Source organism: Pelodiscus sinensis, chromosome 19 (genome assembly GCF_049634645.1).
Source record: "Pelodiscus sinensis isolate JC-2024 chromosome 19, ASM4963464v1, whole genome shotgun sequence".
Classification (NCBI taxonomy): domain Eukaryota; kingdom Metazoa; phylum Chordata; order Testudines; family Trionychidae; genus Pelodiscus; species Pelodiscus sinensis.
In genome coordinates, this window is record NC_134729.1 from 27,238,535 (window position 1) to 27,259,704 (window position 21,170).

Genomic DNA, 21,170 nt, shown 5'->3' on the forward strand with positions numbered 1-21,170 from the left:
GTTGGCGGCTCGCGCGCGGCGGGATGCGGCGGCTGTAGGGGCGCGCGGGGGCGGGGCCTCGCCATGCGCTACAACGAGCGCGAGCTGCTGGCCCTGGCCCGGCAGCCGGCCGAGAAGGCGGCGGAGATTCTCATGCGCGTGCCCAAGAAGGGCAGCGGTGAGGGGCGGCGGGGGCGGGGCGTATGAGGGCAGGGGGCGGGGCTGGAGGCGGGGTGTGTGAGGGGAGGGGGCGGGGCGTATTTGTGGGACTGGAGAGGGGAGGGGTCGGAGCGTGTGGGGGGGGCAGGATGTATGGGGATAGAATGGGGCCGGGGTGGGTCGGGTGTATGGGGTGGGGGAGGGGCGGGGCATATGTGGGAGGAGCTAGGGTGGGTCGGGGGCGGGGCGTATGGGGATAGAGTGGGGGTGGGGGAGGGGCGGGGCATATGTGGGAGGAGCTAGGGTGGATCGGGGGCGGGGCGTATGGGGATAGAGAGGGGGTGGGGCAGGGGCGGGGCATATGTGGGAGGAGCTAGGGTGGGGCAGGGGCGGGGCATATGTGGGAGGAGCTAGGGTGGGGCATATGTGGGAGGAGCTAGGGTGGGGCAGGGTGTATGGGGATAGAGTGGGGGTGGGGCAGGGGCGGGGCATATGTGGGAGGAGCTAGGGTGGGGCAGGGTGTATGGGGATAGAGTGGGGGTGGGGTGTACAGGCACTCAGGAGGGCCGGGGGAGGGTTCTATTGTGGGGCATGAGGCTCAGCTTCTTCCACTCAGGAGCCAGCTACTCCCACACCTTCCCCATTCCCCCCCCCCCCCCAACTTCAATCTGGCTCTTTGTCCTGCCTCTGTTGAGCTCCCTGCCCTGTCCCCTTCCCTGTGGGATGAGCAGGGACCACGTTGGCACTTTCTCAAAGAGGCGGTAGCTCCACTCCTGCATTCTCCTCCCCAGCGCTGGTGAGGTGGTGTATGGCACTGAGCTACCACCCTTTGTCCGCAAAGTGGCTGCCTTCCTGTGGTGGGGGATGGCATGTACAATGCACTGGTAGACCCCTACGCAGATATAAAATTGGTATCTGTATTGGCAAAAAGATGGTGGGAGATCTGCAACCACAGCTGCGGCCGCAGAGAGCTGCCACCTTGCAGGGTTTGAAGCAGCTTTCTATCCACAAAAACAAGACATGGATAGCGGCAGCCATATTCAGGGATGTGGATACCTGTGAATTTGCATTGGGATCGTACCAGCCAGGAGGTGCTACAAGAAGCATGTGTGGTTAAAGTTTTATAGGTCATCAGTGAAAGCTTAGCCAAGGCTGGCACACCTAGGATAGAATTGAGTTGCTTGAGAGGTCATCAAATTGCTGTTCAGCCTAGAATCATAGTGCTATGAACCAGTAAGAATGAAAGGTGCCTGCACCTTCCTTTGTGCGACAGGTCCAGTTTTCCATCCTACAGCTGAATGTTCCCTCTAATATTTTCTATCCTTAAGCAAAATAAATTTTGTATGCAGCAAAGCATGTACCAATGTGCACTACCAGGCCGAGACACAAGGGCTGTGGCTACACAGGCACGATCTTGCGTAAAAACTTGCTGCCTATCTACAGTGGTCACGTGTTCTTACGCAAATAAACTGATGTTCTAATGTATAAAATCAGGGCTGCTTGCGCCAGAACTCTGACGCTCCTGCTCAGGAATAAGCCCTCTTGCGCAAGAGCTCTTCCAGAAGAGGCCAGTGTAGACAGGCAACATGAATTTCCTGGGCAAGAAAGCCCTATAGTTAAAATGGCTCTCAGAGCTTTCGTGCGGAAGAGAGCATCTACACTGGCATGGATGCTCTTGTGCAAAAGCACATGCCAGTGTAGACGCTCTCTTCTGGAAGAGTTTTTGCATAAGAACGCGCCAGTGTAGATAGAGCCAAGCTGACAGCTCTGGATGCTCTGCTAAGCAGCTGGGCGGAGTATGAATCACTCCAAAGCACTCAGCTAACAGGGAACACTGCCACAGACCTCCGCTTCTGAATGCTGTCTCTCTTCTTTGCAGTGCTGAAGAAACGCCTAGTGAAGCTAGTTGTCAACTTTCTCTTCTACTTCCGCATAGATGAAGGAGAGGTATAAAAATAACTTGCTTCTGCAAACTGGCTTTATGAACTTGTTAGAGCTGTTGTAGAAAAACATATTAATAAGGCAGGTTCTATACCAAAGGGCCTAAAAACCAACCAAGAGCAGACTGCCGTTGTGCTAAGCTCTGTACTATCACAGAATCGTAGATGGTCCATGCCCTGAAACACTTACCGGTGAAGTAGTCACACTGCACTGTTTAGCTAGTGGTGTTTGAGGAACACAATGAAGCCTCTGCTTGGCGACGCTGAGAAGCAACTGCTGTCCTGCCCAGCCCTGGCTATCAGTCTAGGGGTGATCTCTGAAACCTAATCATTGCCACACTTACACGCATGGCTGCAATTCATTTATGTGAAACTAGTGAGATTGATTTTAAATTTAGACTAAGGCCCTAGCTAAATCTCAGTAAATAATAACTGTATCATTGCTTTTGAGCAAGATCTGGCAGTGTAAAAAAAAACCCCCAAAGCATTGTAATCGCTGTATTTTATCAATATTCCTTACTTGGACCTATAAGTATGCAAGCGTATTGTCTGGTTGTTGTAGCAGAGGAATGCGAGCTGGAGCCCACTGGTTCCAGAAAAGACTTTTGATCTGTCTTGGCCTTTGTTTCTCATCCTTAACAATAAAACTCACTTGCACTGTGATTGGACAGAAGATGCAGGATGAGCATGGCATGGTACTGCTGTGGCTACGCCATTTAACAGACTTGAAGAGAAGGTGCTTTCGGTGGTGTTTGTAGTGATCAGAAATACATGTGACCCTAAGGATCCTTGCACTCCCTTTGCAGAATATTTCTTCTCTCCTCCTTGTCTCCTCTGACAGTCATGATCATAGGATCTGGCCAAGAAGATGCCACACTTCACAGTCTCTTTGGGGTGATTATGAAATCATGTTAGAGCTTTGACCGCATGAGACTAGAGACCATTCCCAGTAGCAGATTTCTCTCCACTCCTGCTTACACGAGTTTGGCTGTTTTGGCTAATTTTCCTGGCAGTTAGAGACTATAAAATATTTCCCTTTGTGTTTAGCAGTAAGTGGTCCAAAAATAGTTTGGAAGCTTAGAATAGTATGTGCTGACGGGATACTTAGTCAAATAACACCTCTTAACACTGAGTTGTTCTTAAAAAAAGTCTGTGGTCTCTATTCTATTTGTTTGTCTCTTGCAGTTCATTTCGGACAAAGAAAAGAACCCTTTCTCTGGTTTTCATGCCTTAGCTCAGTGCACCCATAAATGACTCGCAAATTCTGCAGGTGAAATTTGTTTGTTTAAAATGAACTGTTTTAAAAAAACCGAATGCAGGGACAGATTTCATTAGACTTCTGCAAAGCTTCAAGCATGTTCTTTTCCAGACCTAAGTTTGGATTTCTGTTTGTGCTGTGCCTTCCAGCCAAACTTGATGTGCAGACTAGATTCTAGAGAACTTTTACCACCTTTGCCTCTTTTTGTGCAGATCACTGAGCTATTTATTAACTCTCCAGAGTTGTACTGAGCAAATACAGATGTCCAAAGCACTGTGTAAATACTAATCAACACAAAATATTTGTACAGTGAAGTATGACAGCAGAGACAAAGAAATTGGCTACCTAAAAACCGCTCTGTTTTCAACCCTCTCAGTTCTCGCCAGGTTATGACGTCTGCCCTAAAGTCCGTCCCCTGGTAGTTTGTGGCTTATCAGGATCTTCCTATCATTAAAAATATTTTTGTCTTCTTGAGCTGCCGTGAAAGACCCACTGTAGCAAACAATACATGGGAACCAGTGAAAGAGCTGTGACTAGCAAGATAGTGCACAAGAACTCAAATAGCTTAGGGAATGTCGTTTCTGCTCTAGCCTCTTGGCACTGTTGTCTCTCTCTTTCACGAGTCACTCACTGCGGCCCCCACGTCAGTCCCCGTGTTCCCTTTCCCGCCACAATGTCTCACATGTGTAGAACTGGCTGAACAAGGGGAGGGGTGTCTTAACCCTTCTCTGTGGGTTTCTTTCTAGCCAATTGGAGCTTTGCTGTTGGAGCACTGCAGAGTCACCAAAGAAGAGGAGAATGTCTTTTCGATCAGTGAGTTGTGGGAGAAGATTCTCATGGGTGTATCCTCCTCTCGGTTTCCCTTTTCAGTCAAGTAGCAGAAGGGCAAGGGGAATGTTTCTAGAGTCAGATCCTGCACCATACTGTGTGGAGTGTCCTGTCTCACGTGGGGCGGGGCAGTATGGGAAAAGGGAGACGCATAAGAAAAATTCTTGGGTGTTGTAAGAAGTGATGCTACAAAATCAATAGCCACCCTCTTCCCTCCCTGTGCTGCATCATTGACGCCTCCTGGCGTAATGATTGTGCTGCTGAAGGGTTGGTCTCGTCATGTAGGTATGAAAACCAGCCCCCCAGCACGGGAAGGTCCTGGACCATATTTTGGTGGTGTCAAGGTGCTAGCTCTGGTGCTCTGGACAAAACTGTGTTTTCTGCCTCTTGGCTCCCCTTTGTAGGGTTTTCAGTAGTCTGTTCTTTACTTGCTGCCCTCAGTTTCAGCACAGTGGGGCTGCGAGCTACGCAGCTGCTGCGCTCAGCCCCAGAGGTGGCTGCATCCCATTGCTGGCTGAGGGAGGCAGGCGAGTGCGGAGAACGCGGGGCTGACGGGCGCTGCGGGAGTGGTTAAGCGCTAGTGGCCATTCCTCGCAGGGAAGATGGGCTGTGGCCACAGTGCTGCAGCTAGGCTCTTGCTTTCAGGCTCAGATAAGGCACTTGTCAGGGCTGTCCCAGCCTGGGCCCTCCCGCCATGCTGTTTGGCCTTGTGTTGATAGCAGTGGCTCCAGCTGGCTCGCGGCGCGTTGTCCTTTGGAAGCAGCCTTTCATCCCACAAGCAATCATTGTGCAAATGGTATGTGGCAAAAACAACAGGATGTTTCCTCCAAGGCCGTCCCCATATCTGTTGGCCTGCCTGCCCGGCGCAGCTGCTTCAATGTGCGGAGCCTTCGTCTCCACTCCAGCCAGGAGGGACCAAACTCCCACTGTCTGCGCTAGGGCCTCTGGCAAGAGAGCCGCCCGGGCACCAGCCTGCAGCCGGTGCTGCCTCTCCCCGTCAGCAGCAGCAAGGCCATGAGCTTCCTGGTGCAAGGCTTGGGGCACTGCTAGCTTCTCCAGCCAGCCCACCACGGTGCCTCCTGCTCCAAGGGCAACAGCAGCCCACACGATGGGGCAGCCGGGGGGCTCTCCGGCCATTCACACGCGGCTGATGCTCCCAAAGCTCATTCCCCAGGGCTGGCGTGGGCCAGAGTTTGTCCTGTGTGCTGAAAGGGACAGATTCTCATAGCCCACTGCCGCCCCATTGAGCTGGCTGGTCCTCCCCTGCCAGCCACCCTGTGACATCTGCCTGCACGGCTTTGCAGCAAAGTGGCTACTGTTGAAGTTGCCTTCGTCTGGGCTGTGTGGGGGGAGGGAAGCGGGCCCCTTGCCCTCTGCCTGCAGAGAGGAGCCTTGGAACGTGGCAACGTCTCCTCCTAGGCTTCAGACACACTCTGGTCTCCGTTTGTGCCTGCAGCATGGGGGGAGGCAGTTTGGCTGAGTTACCTCCATGCTGGAGCCCAGATCTAGATTAATTATGGGTGGCAGTGCCAGGCTTATTAATTAGGGGGCCTGATGCCATCTTGGTGAAGCATAGGCTGGAGGGAGGCTGTTCTCAGTGGGGGCAGAGGGCAGAAAGAGGAGCAATGGGCTCCAGTTACAGTGGGGGAGGTCCAGGTGGGATATTAGGAAAAACTCTTTCCCCGGGTGGGTGGGGAAGCCCTGGGCTGGGTGCCCTGGGGAGGGGGGAATCTCCATCCCTAGAGGTGTTTAAGTCCCGGCTTGACAAAGCCCTGGCTGGGCTGACTGAGTGGGGTTGGTCCTGCTTCGGGCAGAGGGCTGGACTCGATGCCTCCCGGGGTCTCTGCCCGCCCTGGGGTTCTAGGATTCTGTGATTAGCGTCACACAGGGAGTCAGCTTTTCACTGGTCAGCTGGGCCGGATTTTGAGAGAGTCGGTTCCTGCTTCCCCTCTGTGCGTGTGCAGCGCCCCATGCGACGAGCCGACGGCTCTCTTCAAACACGGAGCCGTTCGGCTCAGCGGCCTGGTCCAATTCCAACGTATCCATGGCAGGGGCGGGGAACTTTGTGCGTCCGGGGGCTGCACAAAACCCCCTCACTGACTGAAAACACCCCACATTCCCCGCACCCCAGAGCCTGGGGGGCCCAGCCGAGTAGATTGGGTGCTCCTGCCCGGTGGGAGGCAGTAGGGGAGGGGGGGCTGGAGCACCAGCACAGGCTTCCCAATGCATTGGGGGAGGGGACTCAGCCTCAGGGGCCGCATCCGGGCCCCAGGGCTGAGGTTCCCCACCCCTGGATCTATGTCCTCCATGATGGTCCATGCTGAAGCTTTGAGAGGTGGTGCCTCTCCCAAACAGGTGTGCTCTGAACAGCCGCCCCGTTCCACCCCAGAGGCAGCTGCACGGCAGTGGTGCATGAGCAGATTCCTGTTTAGCTCGTTGGCAGGGTAACTTTCGGGATGAGCCATGCAGATAGAACTAGGCATGGGCCATGCGCTAAGGGGAGAGGAGTCCCTTGTCCTGGGTCTGTGCCACTTGCAGTGACCTTTCCTCAGTCAGCTGCACCGTAACTCCCTGGCCAGGTGGGTCGCTCAGGGGCTGCTGGGCCGTGCCAGTGAGACGAGGGATGGCTCTGAGCACGTTGCTGCCCCGGCTGTCCCAGGGGCTTCCTGAGCAGCCCTTCCAAGAACCGCACCTAGGGCATTTCAAACAAGGAGGGCTCCCTGGAACGCGGGAGCTGGAGGCTCTTGTCCCTTGCTACAGGGAGGGTGGTTGAGGCTGGGCCCGCGGGGGCCTGGTCCTTCTAATATGTCAGCAGAGCTCTGGCCCTTCCAGCTGAAATAGGAAGGGGCAGTTGGGGCCGGCCCGGGGGGCTGGCGGTGACACCGGCGGGTGGGCACAGGGAGCGTCTCTCAACCCTCCGTTCCGTGTCCCCGGCAGGTTTCATCGAGGAGCCCGACCGGAAGTACTCCTTCGAGTGCGACACGGAGGAGCAGTGCCAGGAGTGGATCGAGGCTCTCCGGCGAGCCAGGTAGGGCTGGGGAGGCTGCCCCCAGCGCGCTGGTATGTACGTTCGTGGCACACCCTAGGATGGCGAAAGGTCGGCTCCTCGCCAGGCGCATCCCGATGCAGGGAGGGAGGAAGGGAGCACGGTGGGCCCGGTGCAGCACAGGGCAAAGCACTGGCCTGGCTGCAGAGACGTGTCCGGTACCTCCCAGCTCGGGCCGGGTGGTGACCCTCCTGAGCACTGCTTGGGGCAAGGTCCTATCACAGGCACTGCTGCCAGGAAGCTGCAGGCTGAGCCCTGGGGAGAGGCAGCTCCCACGAGCCTGGTCGTTCCGGTGAAGGGGGGGGTGGCTGGCTGGCTGTCGGGCCCAGGCTGCCTGCACCCCACCAGGGCTGTTGCACATTCTTGCAGCGGGGACGGAGCTGGGCCCATCTTGGGCTCTGCAGCCCCCGTTCAGCCCGGCCCCTCTGCTCCTTGTCTGCCAGCTACGAGTTCATGCGGCGAAGTTTGATCTTCTACCGGAATGAGATTCAAAAGATGACGGGAAAGGTGAGTCCGGCGCCTGCCCAGCCATGGCCCAGCCACTGTCGAGCCTGTTCTCTGCCGGGGAGAAGTGGAGCAGCAAGAACGGTGCGGGAGGGGGTTGCGGCCCCAGAATAATTTAGTTCTCGAAACGATCCCCAGTCAGTGTCAAGGGGCCTGACTGCCCCCCAGATGGTCTGGTCGTGCGGTGGCAGCATCCCGCTGCACCAGCATGTGGGGCTCGCTCAGAACCGCGGCACAAGGGCGTGGGGCGGGGACTCCAGCCGTCCGGTCACGTCGGTTTCGGAGCTCTCGGCCAAGCAGGTGTGTAACTGACCTGCAGCCCTGCTGTCGCCTCCAGCAGGTTGTACAGACGCCGCACTGCTGACCGTGTGAACCTGAGCAGTAGGCAGGCGCTCGGTTAGATCACTTGGGCCTCTGCCAATGCAGCTGTGGGCTTCTGCCACCTCTGCCCTGCTCCTAGCTCTCGAGGAGAGCCCCGCAAGCCAGTGACCCTGGGACAGCTGCACTCTCTTCTGGACTAGGGTAGCTACAGAACAACAACCCCCCCCCCCCGCCAGGGCTGCCCTTCTTGCAGTCTCCAGCAAGGCTGAAGGACTGTCCTTTGCTGCCCCCCCCCCCCCGAGTCTCCTGCTTTGATTCTGAATCAACGCTCAGTCTCCCAGTTGACTGGACTGGTCTGGTCCCCAGGCCTGGGTGAAGGAATGGCTCTAGCTGCAGACAGCCACGGCCTCCTGCTGCAGCCGGTGCAGAGTAGAGGGGCAGCACTGCAGGCCCCGTGACCTCGTAGGGTGCAGGGAAGCCAGCCGGGTGTCTGCTCCCTGACTTACAGGCCTGTTGTGCTGTCGCTGCAGGACCCCCTGGAGCAGTACGGAATCTCGGAGGAAGCCCGATTCCAGTTGGGAACACGCAAGCTGTAACCTGGCAGCTCCCCCTCCCTCCCGCGGGGCTTTCCTGCCATTCAGCCAGCTCCTCGGGAGGGGTGGGGGTTCAAACAGCGCGCCCCTGCCTTGGGGAGCGCCCGGGACCAAGCAACTGATTTATGGCCCAGATGACTCGTAATGGATTCCTTGCGCACACACCTCCCTGTCTCCAGCCCCGCAGGCTCCCGCCCGGCTTACCTGGTCCCTGCTGCGCCAGCTTCCGCTGGGACTGTAAAACTGCCAGGCTGAGGGGCCGCTCCAGGGGCTGCGGAGGGCCCCTCTCCAGAGTCCTGGGTGGACGTGCCCTGGAGGGGGAGGCCCACTGGTGCTAGTAGAAGGCAGAATGATCTTGGGGTGGGGGGCTGGCTGGCTCGGTGCCAGGGTCTGTGGCGTGCCCATAGTGGCAGCATTTCTGCTGGGAATGGCCTCAGGCAGCCGGCTGCACCCTCTGGGACGCCGAGTCAACTGGTGGCTGCTCTCTGGTTCCTCTCAAAGGCAGCAGGGGGCTTGCTTCCCAGGGTGGCTATTGGCTGGGCGCTGCTTCGGCTCCGTGGGGTCGCCAGCCTGAGCCCTCTGCACCTCTCGCGTGTGCCCCAGGAAACCCCAGTACGAGCGTCATTGGGGGGCAGGCGTGGAGACCGGTGCTGGTGCCTCCCGAGGCTTCTCCCCAACGCAGCCGTGGGAGGGGGTCCGTCGGCGCAGGCAGGCAGGGCCAGCACCGCTGCAGGGATTCGCGTGAGGGTGGAGACAAAGGGCCACCCGGCCGCAGGCATCCGTCTGCCAGCAGTAACGGCACAGCCGGGCGTCTGGGGCAGTGCCTTAGCTCTCGCAGCCTTGACCCTGCTGGCAAGGCTGCAGGCGGTTAACAGCCAGCACCCCAGGCACAGGGACAGCCCGGCCGCCGGGGGCAGGATGCAGTTGCTTCAGGCATGTAGTGTTATTGCTCACCAGACCCCCAAGGAGGAACTAAGCAGGGTGCAGGGCAGGGGTGGGCAAAGGGGCCTCCCGGGGGCCGGATCCAGCCCGCCAAGCGAGTTGATCTGGCCCGGGGAGGCCCTGCCGCTTCCCCCACCCCTGGGCCAGTCAGGGCCTGTGGGCAAAAGCAGGTGAAATCCCCTTCCACCCTGCCCCACCCTTCCAGGAGTGCAAGCACAGTGCCCCTGGCAGAGGGGGAGGAGACTTTGCACACCCCCCTGCCCCCAAGTCCTGATTGGCCTGGGGGCAGGCCCTGCGAGGGGCACAGAGCTTCTCAGCACTGCCCAAGGAGACTTTGCCCCACCCCTCAGGCCAGTCAGGGCTTGGGGCCAGGGGCTCAGCACCTGACTACGTGAGGCGCCCCCGGCGGGGAGCAAGACGCATCACATGCTCTCCCGCCCCAGGCCGATTGGCTGGGGGAACATGCAAACCCTCCTACCACCAGGGGCACGGGTACCGAGGGAACCGCCCACTGCCCAGAGCAGACTTTGCGCCCCCTCCAGCCCCAGACCAATCAGGGGCTGTGGGTGGGGAAGCATGGAAGAGTCTTGGCCCCGCCCCGTCCAGGGCCACCCAAGGCCACTTCAGAAATTTCTAAAGTGTCCCTCCCTCCCCCCCCAAAAAATGTGTTGCCCACGGCTGGTGTAGAGCATAGGAACCCCCCCCCCCCCCCCCCCCGATGCCTACTACCTGACTGTCTGCACTGGAAGAGGGAGATCGGGTCCTACCCACCTCTTCACCTTGGCTCTCGGACAGTGGAGGCCGTTGCTCCTACATGCAGCCCTAGGGCCAAGCCCCGCCCCGCGTGGCAAAGGCTTTAACCGATCTCGTGGCCTGTCCACATGGCAAGGAGCTAGAGCAGCCTGCAGGCCAAGGGTGGAAGGTGGAACTTAGCGCTGTGACTCGGGCTGCTCGGGGGGGCCTCTCGCAGGCGGGGGCTTGCCAGGGGGTAGCTCTGGTTTCCAAAGCAGTCACAGTGGCTGCACCCCCCTTTCCAGCTCACGCACACTGAGGGGCGGCAGTAGGTGGGGAGATGCTGCCACTCGCAGACTGAGGGGCTGGCAGATGGGAGCTGAAAACAGGTCGCTGGCTGAGGCCAGGTGGCCATGAGGCAGCAGTAACCGAGCATGCTAGGGAGCGATCTCAGCTGCCTTTCCTTGGCCTGTGCTCCGCCCTGAGGCCTGGGACTGAGCCCAGCTCTCCCAGGAGAGGTTCAAATCTGGCTCCATGTTACTCGAGGTTCAACGGCTGGGATTGGCCGGTTGTCGCTGTTGGGGCCTTTGCTCCCTTTCATTTACCCTGGTGCCTCTCCCCGCTGCAGTGGCCTTTCAGAGGGTGCTTTGAGTTCTGCTGTAACGGTCACACCCCCCACCCCACTGCATCAGCAGCTGAATAGCAAGAACCATCTCCAGTGTCCGCTCTTGGCAGGCAGCACAACCACTCACCTAGCTCGGGATGTCAGATCCCACCTCGCTGGTTAGCCAGTTAAACGTGTTCAACCCATTAACCAATTGAAGGGGGAGTGGTAGGAGGGGGGCCTGCTGCAGGCCCTGCAGAGCCCCCACTGGTTAACTGGAACCAGTAAGCATCATCTGCTAAGGGGGATACTTACTGGTAAACTTTTCACAGCCCTAGCATCTGAGCAAGATTTTCACACTCAATAGCATCGCTCTACCATATTAGACTCTCAGCTGCAGGAGCTTTTCTCTCAAGACAGCAGAAAGCTGGGAAATACTGGGTTCCTACAGAGCAAGCCAGCTCTGAACTTTGGAAAGATTTACCAATAATCCTCTCCTGTTCCAATCCTGCTTCTGTTTGGACGTTTTTGTGCTCTTGTCTTTAGAATCAGTGTCAGCTGGCACCCTGGTTCTACTCTCAGTGCTTGTTCTAGCCCCCCCCACAACCAGCTTCTGAGAAACCTGTGTCAAGATTTAAAGCCCTAGCGGGTGTCCCTGTGAACAGAACTCCGCAGACAGGATTTCAGAACTGGAACATTGCTGCAGGTTACTTGCACCAGGCAAACCACCAGTCCAACTTGTGCTTTTCCTGTACAAAGCACTGACACTAGCGTCGTCAGCCTTTCAAAGGGCAGGCCGTAGCTGAACTGTTATTGTTGCACACTGTATAGAAATGGGCATTTGTGGTAGGGTTGCGGGGGAGGCACATCGGGGAGCAAGCAACAGCTCCAGCTATGTGCTTGGATTAGGAGGTACGTGAATTTCACTTCCATTACTAAACTGAATGTATGAAGACAGATGCTGTGAAGAGTTATCTGAGCAGGTTGTGCGCCCAGTAACTCATTAGAACTAGCTAGACAGTGACTCCTAAACAATTACATTTCAAGATTAAAGGGAAACCATTTTAGACACTTGAGAATTAGGAATCTGTTACTGGCCATTTATATGTCAAAGTTTTTCAATTATCTGTTCAGGGTCTTTTTTGTCAGTTAGTTGCTCTAACAAGCATTATATAAGGTAAATCGGTTTGGAAACTTTCTGATACTGTTCGTAGGTTGTACAATCAATGTTTTAAATAAACACCTTTAATTGTTTTATGTTGTAGATGTTACCTAAGAAATCCATGTGAATTTTTCTTCAAAAGGAAAGCAAGGTGTAAAGGGGGACACAAGTTTCAATGAAGAGTTGTACTTTCACTGATTTTCCATGTGAACTGTGCTTTTAACTCGGGGGCTTTGAGAACTCCTACCCCCCATTTGCCCACACTAAACTCCTCAGAATGACCCTTTGAACAGGAAGGAAGCAAACATCAGACCAAAAGGTGTAACTGGAGCAGAGGCAATAGACACACAAAACTAGCTTAAGCATTGCTGTTGCCATGTCTAAGCCAGAATGGTTGGCTGGGGGACTGACATGGGTGTGGCAGATCCCCTTGTGTAAATCCACAGCGGCTGTGCAGTGCCAATAGGGCAGTAACTGAGAAACGAGGTAGGAGATTGTAGCTACAGACCCTCACAGAACAGGAGCAGCTAATAAGCTCAGTAGGCCAGCCAATATTACCCCTTCTACTACTCCAAGGCTACTGACTTCTCTGCTGCGATTGAGGCCTGACTCGCTGGAAGGCAGCCTTGCAAAGGAAGGACTTCAGAAAACGAGTGTGTACAGGGGACACCTGCTCAGTGTGTTGCTGTCAGTATCTGAAGTTTCTCTTATAAGCCTTCAGCCCATCCCTATCCAGTGAACCATGGGATGCTTTGCACTGTGACAGCTGGTGTCTGCACTGGAAGATGCCCATTTTGTAGGGGTTTTTAAACCATCACTTGGGCTCTAGGCAGGTGAGTTTAAACCCAGGAATCTAATGAAAGCAAAACAAATTGAGTAACCAAGTCACTGAATTACTTCGCTTTCTGTGACGTGACTTTCCAGCTGCCAGCTGCTCTGGAGCTCACGCAGCGCTCTGAGCCTTCAGACTCTGCAAGTGAGTTTAATGCCATGACGTGTCAAGTCAGTTGCCCAAGTGACAGAGGACAGGAGTTCTGCAAGCGGAGAGAATTGCAGGATGGCGCTGAGTGAGATCCTGGCACTCACGCTGGGCAGGATACAACCTTCATTTGAAAAGTAAAGAAAACCACCAGCCTCCGAAGCACAGATGCACCACCACAGGACACAGTATTTAAAATACATACATTTTAATAGAAAGACAAAACTTCAAAGCATTATTTCCATTACAAATCAAAGACAAGAAAATAAAGGGGAAGGGAGGGGCGAATAAAACTAACTCTTGTATTATGGGAACTTTGGAAGGGTGGGTGGAAAATATTTTTATTTATTTATTTATATATATATATAATATATATATATATATATATATAATATATATTATTACATACATATATACACACCAGAATTCACACTAGTTCTATGGAAGAATGATGGGGCAACATACCAGTATAAAAAAAAAAAAACCAAATAAAGATAAATTAGGGGAAGTTTGATTTTTTTAAATAATTCAATTTATGGTATAGGCTAAAATGTATAAGCTAATTCCTATTTGCTAGGAAACATCCCATATCACATGTTCTAAGCAAGAAAATGGGCATTTTTTGTTTTAAATCCATTAAAAATGGATTTGTATTAGTAGTTAAAAGTTTTACTGATCAATTCCTGAGCAACAGCAACTTCATTTGCATTCCTCTGTCCAGTCCCACCCAGCCAGGGCAGACTCCCACTCCTAAAACACTTTCTGAAAAAGAACAGAGACTTAAAGAATTGTTTTTTTAAATTTAAAACTGACCACTTCAAGAATTTATACTGGGGGGCAGGAGGGTGGAGCCAAGCAGGCTGGATCAGTCCATTTTGCCTTCACCTTTTTAACGCCAGAAACACTACTGTTCCAAAGGACAATTCCACTGCACCAGAAAAGCAACTAGATGTACCTTAGAGTCACAGGGTCAAACATCAGCGTTAGCATCTTCAAACCTTTAGGAAGCAGTTAGATTATCTTTAATATTGACATCAAAGCATGAAAACTAAAAAGACTTTTAGACAGTCACAAGCACTAAATATACCAGAAGGATAGTCAGTTTAGTATTGGGTTTATGCCCTGAAGGCCCACAACAACATCTTGTATTGCAATATTCAGTCTAAATAGCTATAATGCAAAAAGGATACATAAAATGGCACAAAATTTAATAAAGTCCAACTCATCTGTGGAAAAACTGAATGAAAAAAATATGCAATTGTTCAGGGGGAAAGGAATTTGAATTAACAAAAATAATTGGATACTTTTACACTGACTAAATTTGTGCTTAAAAACCCCCCCATTTATTGTGATTTTCCTCAGTGCTGCAGATAGTTCACAAAAACACTTACTAGTTACTCCCCAAACTGTGATTAATAGATTAATGTTTTACAGTTCACTGTACAGGTTTCATTTCTTACTAGAAAGCAATCATCGGTCAGAGCTACCAATGCTCTAAATGCTTTTGGCTCAGGCAAAACGAGAGAAGCAGAATTAACAGCAACAACCTACGAGTTCTAATGAGAACTCCCTCTAAAGAAAAAGGGCCTCCAAGCTCTGCTACGCAGGAGGTTTGTGTTCAATACAGAAAGCCAACTTGCCTATGTGTGGTCAATACACTCCTGCAGGAGACCTCGCAGCCAGGACAGGGTTAGAAAGCTAATTACAGCTCTTCAGTGAGCAGCACCAGTGACAGGAGTTATTTAGCACTCCTGATGGACTCTAATGAATAAGGCTACTTCCAGGTCCATGAAGAAAACTGCCAAATGTATTGATAGTCCCTGGGGACGAAAATAGCACCATCTTCAGGGGGGTGGCGGGTATTGTAGGCCTGGAGTCTGTGGGAAAAAATGTGTCCCTAAAACAGCAGCTTATAGGTGTCTGCAGCAAGCCCCTGCTCTTGACATTCCCTCCACCATTCCAGCAACACAGCAAGGGTGGGAAAGGTGGTCGCTTGCAGCCTGGGGGGGGGGGGGTCCTATTTTGCCATCGATACGCCAGACAGGTGATGAGACACTGGCAGTTTCAGGGTCTGGCTTGGCCAACTCTTCCCTGGGGGTAAAGCCTTTACTGCCCACTGGGAAGAAACAGATACCACCCCTCAGACTGTGAAGTGATGGCATCCAGCCCTCCAGCTACAGCACAGGGAGCCGTCCTGCTCTCAAAGCCAATGTTCCCACTTGCCCAGCTGACTCCAGGGTGAGGGATTGGACCATGAACGATCTTACAACCCCCTTTGGAAACGACCCGAGTTTGCCCAGCTGTCACAAAGCGCTGGGCTCCACAAATGAACAGTGAGTGAAGGGAAGCGCACTTCGTACCTTAAGAAAACAACTGGAAGCGATTGTTCCCATGAATGCCCCCTCCCATTAGCACAACCTGAGCAGACACAGTGGCATAAGGCAGGCCCTGCAGCTTGTCCCTGACGGAGCCCGGTTAATGCAGCTCCCTGCCTTGCAAAGCAGCAGACAGCTGGGAGAAAACAGCACTGAAACCCAATTTACTTTACTGCTCAATCCAAGCAGGTCTGCAGGGGTCAAAGTCTGGCAGTTGCCTGTGTCTCATCTACCTACTTAACTAGAGCTACTTCGCCAATTTCTCCAGAAAGAGAAGGTGGGGGAAAGATTAAAGGTTTGCGCTACAAGGATCTTTACCGAGGGCTAGGCTTATCTGACAGGATCAACACATTCAAGATAGAACTAAAACTTGCCTCCATGTTGCAAAGTTTCACAGCCACATGGCCCTCTAACCTCCATTTTTGTCATTTTATCAGTTCCAGTAGAAAGGGGCTGGTGGGAGGACACTGATTGTGGATTGCATTCTTCCCCCGACCTCCCTGCATTTTCTAGCTCCATTCTGTGTTTAAAAACCTCCAGTCTTCTGAGGCACATCAGATTAGATCATTATTTATCAGATGCCATTTCTCCCATAAGCAAAATTACTCTCAGATTTAGACACAAACTTTCAAAGCCAAGAGATTAAAAACATATGACAATATCCAAGTAACACCCCATAGAAAATCCAGCCTTCACCAGGATAATGCACATGGGCAGCTGCAAGCTTCGCCCAGCTAAAGGTCTGCATGGCCCAAGATGTAGCAGAGCCTGTAGGCCTGAAACAGCCACATCTGACAAGCAAGTTTGAAGCAACTGCTTGAACTCTGGAATCCTGGGATGCAAGGTGCACAGCGTGTGCTTGTTTTCACCCCTCCAACAAGACCGGAAGCTGCTGGTCCAGCCGACCTCCAGGCCCAAATTAACGAGTTCAGAGTCACTCACTGCTGCGCAGCAAACACGATTCGATGAACAGGCTCTGGCACTCCTTGTACTGAGATTTTAAAAACTGGGCCAATTTCAAAAGAAAGTCCCTATGCTTGCAGGGTAGGAAAGTGCGACAAGGTGTATGTCCCGGAGATTGGCCGCTCTCCTTTACCCCCCAGGCTGGCAATAGGCACAGTCACTTCAGAAGCAAGCAGATCAGGAAGGACAACAGAGTGGCAGCAAAAGCAGTCTTTGGACCAGATTGTCCCCCTCCCCCAGGCAACGCATCTGCCAATCGAGAGGGGATTTCAGGCTACGTGGCCCACACAAATTCTTGGCTTCTCTATTGTGATGGCTCACAAACCCAGTCATCAACAGGGTGGCTAGATAACTGGTGTTCCAACAGATATTTATCCCCACAGTACAAGGAGCAACAACTGGCACCTGCCTGCTCAGTCAGCTGGTGCTTTGGGGGCAGGAGCCTAGCACAAGGGGTTCCGATCAGTGACCGAGGTCCCCACAGGCTACCACATAGATGGCGTCCATTGGAACTCGATTCGCATGCAGTGCCAAGAGGTCCTGCGTTAGCTCCCGCGCTGGTGGTCCTGATTATAAACCAACTGGGAGGAAACCAGGAGAGTGTCGCTCTGTAACACCTCTCTCAAGGAGATCAGGCACCCTCAATGGATCTTTAAGAGGCTTCCCTCTCCAGTGTTCACACATGGGAAGCTTTTTTTTTTTTTTTTTTTTTTTTTTTAAACACACACATCTAAGTCTGTGGGACCCTCCATACAAACCCTTAACCAACTCCACTTCTGAGAGGCAAACGACTCAGCACATTTAAAAACCAAGCCCACTTGTTTCCAATTCGCTGCCGGTGGGAACCCATTGCTACGAGATGAAGTATCTAGCATTTCATGACCTTCCCCAGGAAGCAGCCAAGTGCCAAGATCCCCAGTTTAGTGATGAGGAAATACAAGTAGAAACAGACTTGAGAGATTTCAGTAACAGCCAGGCCCTCCAGTCCCACTCCAAGGTCATGTCCACAAGGCAAAGCTGCCTATTTTCTGAATTCCTCGGCCACCACTGCCCTGTATAACCAACTTGTTCCTGAATGACTAATCCACAGAACATCATATGCAGGTTTCACGCCTTGGGAACTCTTTCCAACTTTAACACTCCAAGAGGGTGTCCAGGGGCTGGAAAAGGCAAACCAGACAAGTAGAGCCACCAAACAAGGGAAGAGGGCAACTCTTTGACCCTGCAGCCACAAACGCCTGGCTGGTTCAGAAAGGCCCAAGCAGCCTTAGTTCAACACGACATTCTGGAAGTTCCATTTTTCTGGCAAAGTGTTTTAGCTTCATTACGAGTCCCCTGCCCAGCAGCAATGTGGATGAGAAGGAATGTGGGAGAATGGCTGGGCCGAGTGCAGGAAAGCGTAAACCCCAAAGAATTCCTTTCCAACACTTCATAGTTTGGCTTAAGCACCACCTCTCATTACCGAGAACAGGTCTCAAACTTGGGCACTGAGCTTTCTTGCTGTGTTCACAAGCACTAAAACATTTCCAGCCATGTAGATTAGATATTTTTTAATAGCACTTCACACTTACATGGAGCTTTTTATCCAGAGAGCTTAAAGCACTTTAAGAAAGGCAGGGATCCTCCCATTTTACAGATGAGGAACATGGAGAAACATATGGAGGAAACATTGAACCAACCTGCCCAAGCTTACAGTAAGTAAGTCAAAGAGCAAGAGGAAGACCCAGGTCTCTTACCTGACCCTAGTGTATCATGAGAGTCCCCAAAACATTACGAATCTATTTCCCAATTTCTCCATGGAAAAGTGGAAATTCCCAGGAGGCAGCACAGAGCAAAATGTCCTGTTTGGTGAGAACCAACAGGTTCCATCGTCTTGCCTCTCCCGTTACTCTGCCCTGAGTCACTTCCCCGAAGGTCCAGCTCAGCTGGGATTGTTGGGAATACAAAATCCACACGCAAGTAGAATGTGCGGGACACAGAGGGCTGCAACAGTCAAGCTGTGGGGGAGGAAGCTAACAAAGGCAAAGAACCTCAGGAATCCCTGCAGGACCCTTCTGCCCTCAGAAGAACGTTTAAACCTCCCAATACAGGGAGGGTCTCAACCCCCTCAGAACAGCAGTCCTGTTAGGTAGTAGGGCTAGGACTGCCCCAGGCCTTGCACATGGCTAGGGGGGAATCATCGTCTGGTGAAGGCAGACCGCTCAAGTGATGCTGTGCATTTTCTGCTCTTCTCCCTCTCAGGGCTGTTGCTGGGCGTCCATCAGCATAACGGAGGCGGACAGAAGGGCAAAGCTACGGGCCCTTCGGTTTCATTAACTACCCTTTTTTATATCCTCCAAGGACCTGAGCCTGCATTTTATTGCCTTTCATTGGGACTGAGACTGGTGAGAAGGCCCTACACATCTTCCAGTCACCTAAAGATCTGGATCAGGCTGAAGCTGCCCAGTTCCCAGCTGAACAACAACTGGGTTACATGCTCTCCTGGATTCCAGGGCAGGACTGTTTATGGCTTCCACTAGAAGCTATCGGATGTTCCTCTGCTATCACTCACTGGGCATTACTTTCCTTGCTTTAGGTTCTCCCCATGGGGCTCGGAATCCGTCTGGATGCGGAACCTCCCCTCTTCTGTGCACGATTTAAAAGATTCCTGGCGATCAGGGATAAGGATCAGTCCCCTTGGTGATCAAGAATAAGGCCAAGTTACATGAACAGTTTCTGCCTACAAGGGGTCACCTCTGGGAGAGGCCTGCACACTTAGGAGCTGACAGCACAATCGAGCTGGTTAACGTCTATGCCATTGTCCACAATGTGATCTAAAGGGAAACAGCTCATTTGAAATAGTGAGAACTGTTCATCAGGATATTGCACCTTTCCAGGACTGGTTCACTCATGTGGGGAGAAGGGGGAGCTGGGGAGATCAGGAAAGCAGGAGAACACTTCCATCAGCTACTCGGGACACAAGAACCAGCACTGAACGCAGATAACTGTCAAACCAGCCCCAGCAGCACAGCACAGGACAGCGTGAAAAGGTATTTGGCCTGCTCCATTTAGGCAGTTGATTCATGAAGCCCAGCACTTTGTGACAAGGGGGAACGGCTCTAGGTAGCTGGTAAGGGAGAGCTCACGTCTACAGCGAATGGCTGCTTGCTGGAAGTCAGCATGACTAACAACCTAGCTGGAACAGACTGTAGGATACCAAGTTCCAAGGCTAGCAGGTGTTCAGTTGAGCACCAGCGTGCTCTGAATCTAGTCCTGCTGCTGTAACGATTCCCCCTCTGTTACCGTAGTTTCCTTTATTGTGCTTGGTCCAGTCTATGCTGCAGGTTGATGATTTTGAACTAATGGATCCTCCTCCTCATTTTGTGCACTTAAATAAATAAAAACAACTTTTTACAAGCTTACGGTGCATATCACAACCTAAAAAATAAACTGAATAAAGTTTATGAAATTTATAAATTTTCATCATGTCTATAAAATATGGTCACTGCTCAGAGTGACACTTTTCTGTACACAGAAAACCAAGTCACAATACAATTCAAAATGCACCAGTTTGATAGTGTGGCAGCAAGTTAAGCTAGACTGTGGTGTTTTTGTGAACTACCATTTAAACCTATTCAAAGCAAAGAAATACAAAAGCGAATGCACTTAGAAGTCAATAAAATGTACAAGGGCTGAGCCATTTCAGAATCAAGTATCAAAACCTAACTAACAAAATACATTGTACTTCAACAAAAACAACACACAATCGGTTATCTGTCCCAGCACAGAAGCTCAGTTTTCAATCTTCCCAATATTGTTAAAAGGGCCTGACCAACACCAGTGATTATGCACCCTGTTCATATGCCAATGACATCCCAAAACAAGTTAACAGTCTATCTACTGAAATTCACAGTGACTTGAGCGCCACTAAAGGCTTTAATGGGCCCAGTGGAGTAGTCTACAGGACTAGCAAATTATACATCTTCTGTTCAATGTGTCTGACCCACTTGAGCTCGCGTGGGTCAGATCACGTGATCTAGCTGCCATTCCAGAGGGGAGTATTGCATTCTTGTTAGTTACAAACAATATCAAATGCCTGATAACTCAGCCATAAGCTCTGTTAAAAATAGAAGAATCAACCACCCAAAACCAAGACTGCCATTTTCTGTACTCCTGCTATGCTGTAAACCAACAGACTTTGGTATATGAACAGAGTGAGTTGAATAAATAAAAGCAGACCTTTCTGAGAACTGGTTTGGCATTGGTCAACCCTCATATTCAGCACCAAGGATTTGAACGAGAGAGGCACAGTTCTGACGGATGAAATAGCACCGAGAGGAGGCTCTTTACATCTCTGCTGGTGTGCCAGTCCTTTATTATTCAGAGAATTATTTCAATTAGTTGTGGTTTTTTTATGACTTTAGATGGAATAAAGTAAGTCAAAATTGTTTCCATTTTTAAAAAAAGATAAATACTTTATCTAAACTATTAACAATACAAATTGGAGCTTTTTTAAGCATTTTCCTTTGCAGTTACTTTTTAACTCCGATTCACAGTAGAATATTCTTCTCTCTGTTGTGTGGGTCTGTCACTTGTTTGTTACTTTGTCCAGTAGTAAGAGTAGAAACCCCTGCCAGGCCAGGCGAGCACCTTTCAGTGGAAGCTGAGTGAAGTTGGTCCATGTTGTCCTTGCATAGGTCACATTGGGTTGAGGTAGAAATCCTAGTTACCTGTAGGACAAGGAGAGGAAGACACCAGTCTAAATTAGATGCATCAAATCAAGTGTGTGCCAGAAACGTCACACGC

General features: G+C 51.9%; 2 protein-coding genes across 8 annotated transcripts in view; one reads left to right on the plus strand and one right to left on the minus strand.

Annotated features, from left to right (window-relative positions):
* Positions 1-22: 22 nt before the first annotated feature.
* On the plus strand, positions 23-12,160 carry PLEKHJ1 (pleckstrin homology domain containing J1). Of its 3 annotated transcripts, none has more exons than XM_075903205.1 (6): positions 23-157; positions 2,018-2,085; positions 4,083-4,149; positions 7,102-7,192; positions 7,580-7,717; positions 8,566-12,160. In XM_075903205.1, exons 1-5 carry the CDS (start codon positions 64-66, stop codon positions 7,677-7,679), a joined length of 420 nt encoding a protein of 139 aa, XP_075759320.1. In that variant the 5' UTR covers positions 23-63; the 3' UTR covers positions 7,680-7,717; positions 8,566-12,160. The 3 variants fall into 3 exon arrangements, with proteins under 3 accessions (XP_075759320.1, XP_075759319.1, XP_075759321.1); XM_075903204.1 differs by having other exon boundaries at positions 7,654-7,717; XM_075903206.1 differs by lacking the exon at positions 8,566-12,160 and adding an exon at positions 8,052-8,256 and having other exon boundaries at positions 7,654-7,717.
* Positions 12,161-13,371: 1,211 nt separating this feature from the next.
* The window catches only part of DOT1L (DOT1 like histone lysine methyltransferase), a 115,337-nt gene continuing 107,538 nt past the window's right edge, over positions 13,372-21,170 (minus strand). For all 5 annotated transcript variants that reach the window (XM_075903195.1, XM_075903196.1, XM_075903197.1 and 2 more), the window contains one exon: positions 13,372-21,094. Coding sequence is in view for 1 of the 5 variants with exons in the window: in XM_075903198.1 (XP_075759313.1) it covers positions 21,087-21,094 (8 nt within the window). In the remaining 4 variants the exon portion in view is untranslated. The remainder of the gene's footprint in view (positions 21,095-21,170) is intronic.

Coding starts and splice junctions, on each gene's coding strand:
- PLEKHJ1 (XM_075903204.1), top strand. CDS start 64: ATGCGCTACAACGAGCGCGAGCTGCTGGCCCTGGCCCGGCAGCCGGCC. Junction 158..2,017: donor CGTGCCCAAGAAGGGCAGCG/GTGAGGGGCGGC, acceptor TCTTCTTTGCAG/TGCTGAAGAAACGCCTAGTG. Junction 7,718..8,565: donor TTCAAAAGATGACGGGAAAG/GTGAGTCCGGCG, acceptor CTGTCGCTGCAG/GACCCCCTGGAGCAGTACGG.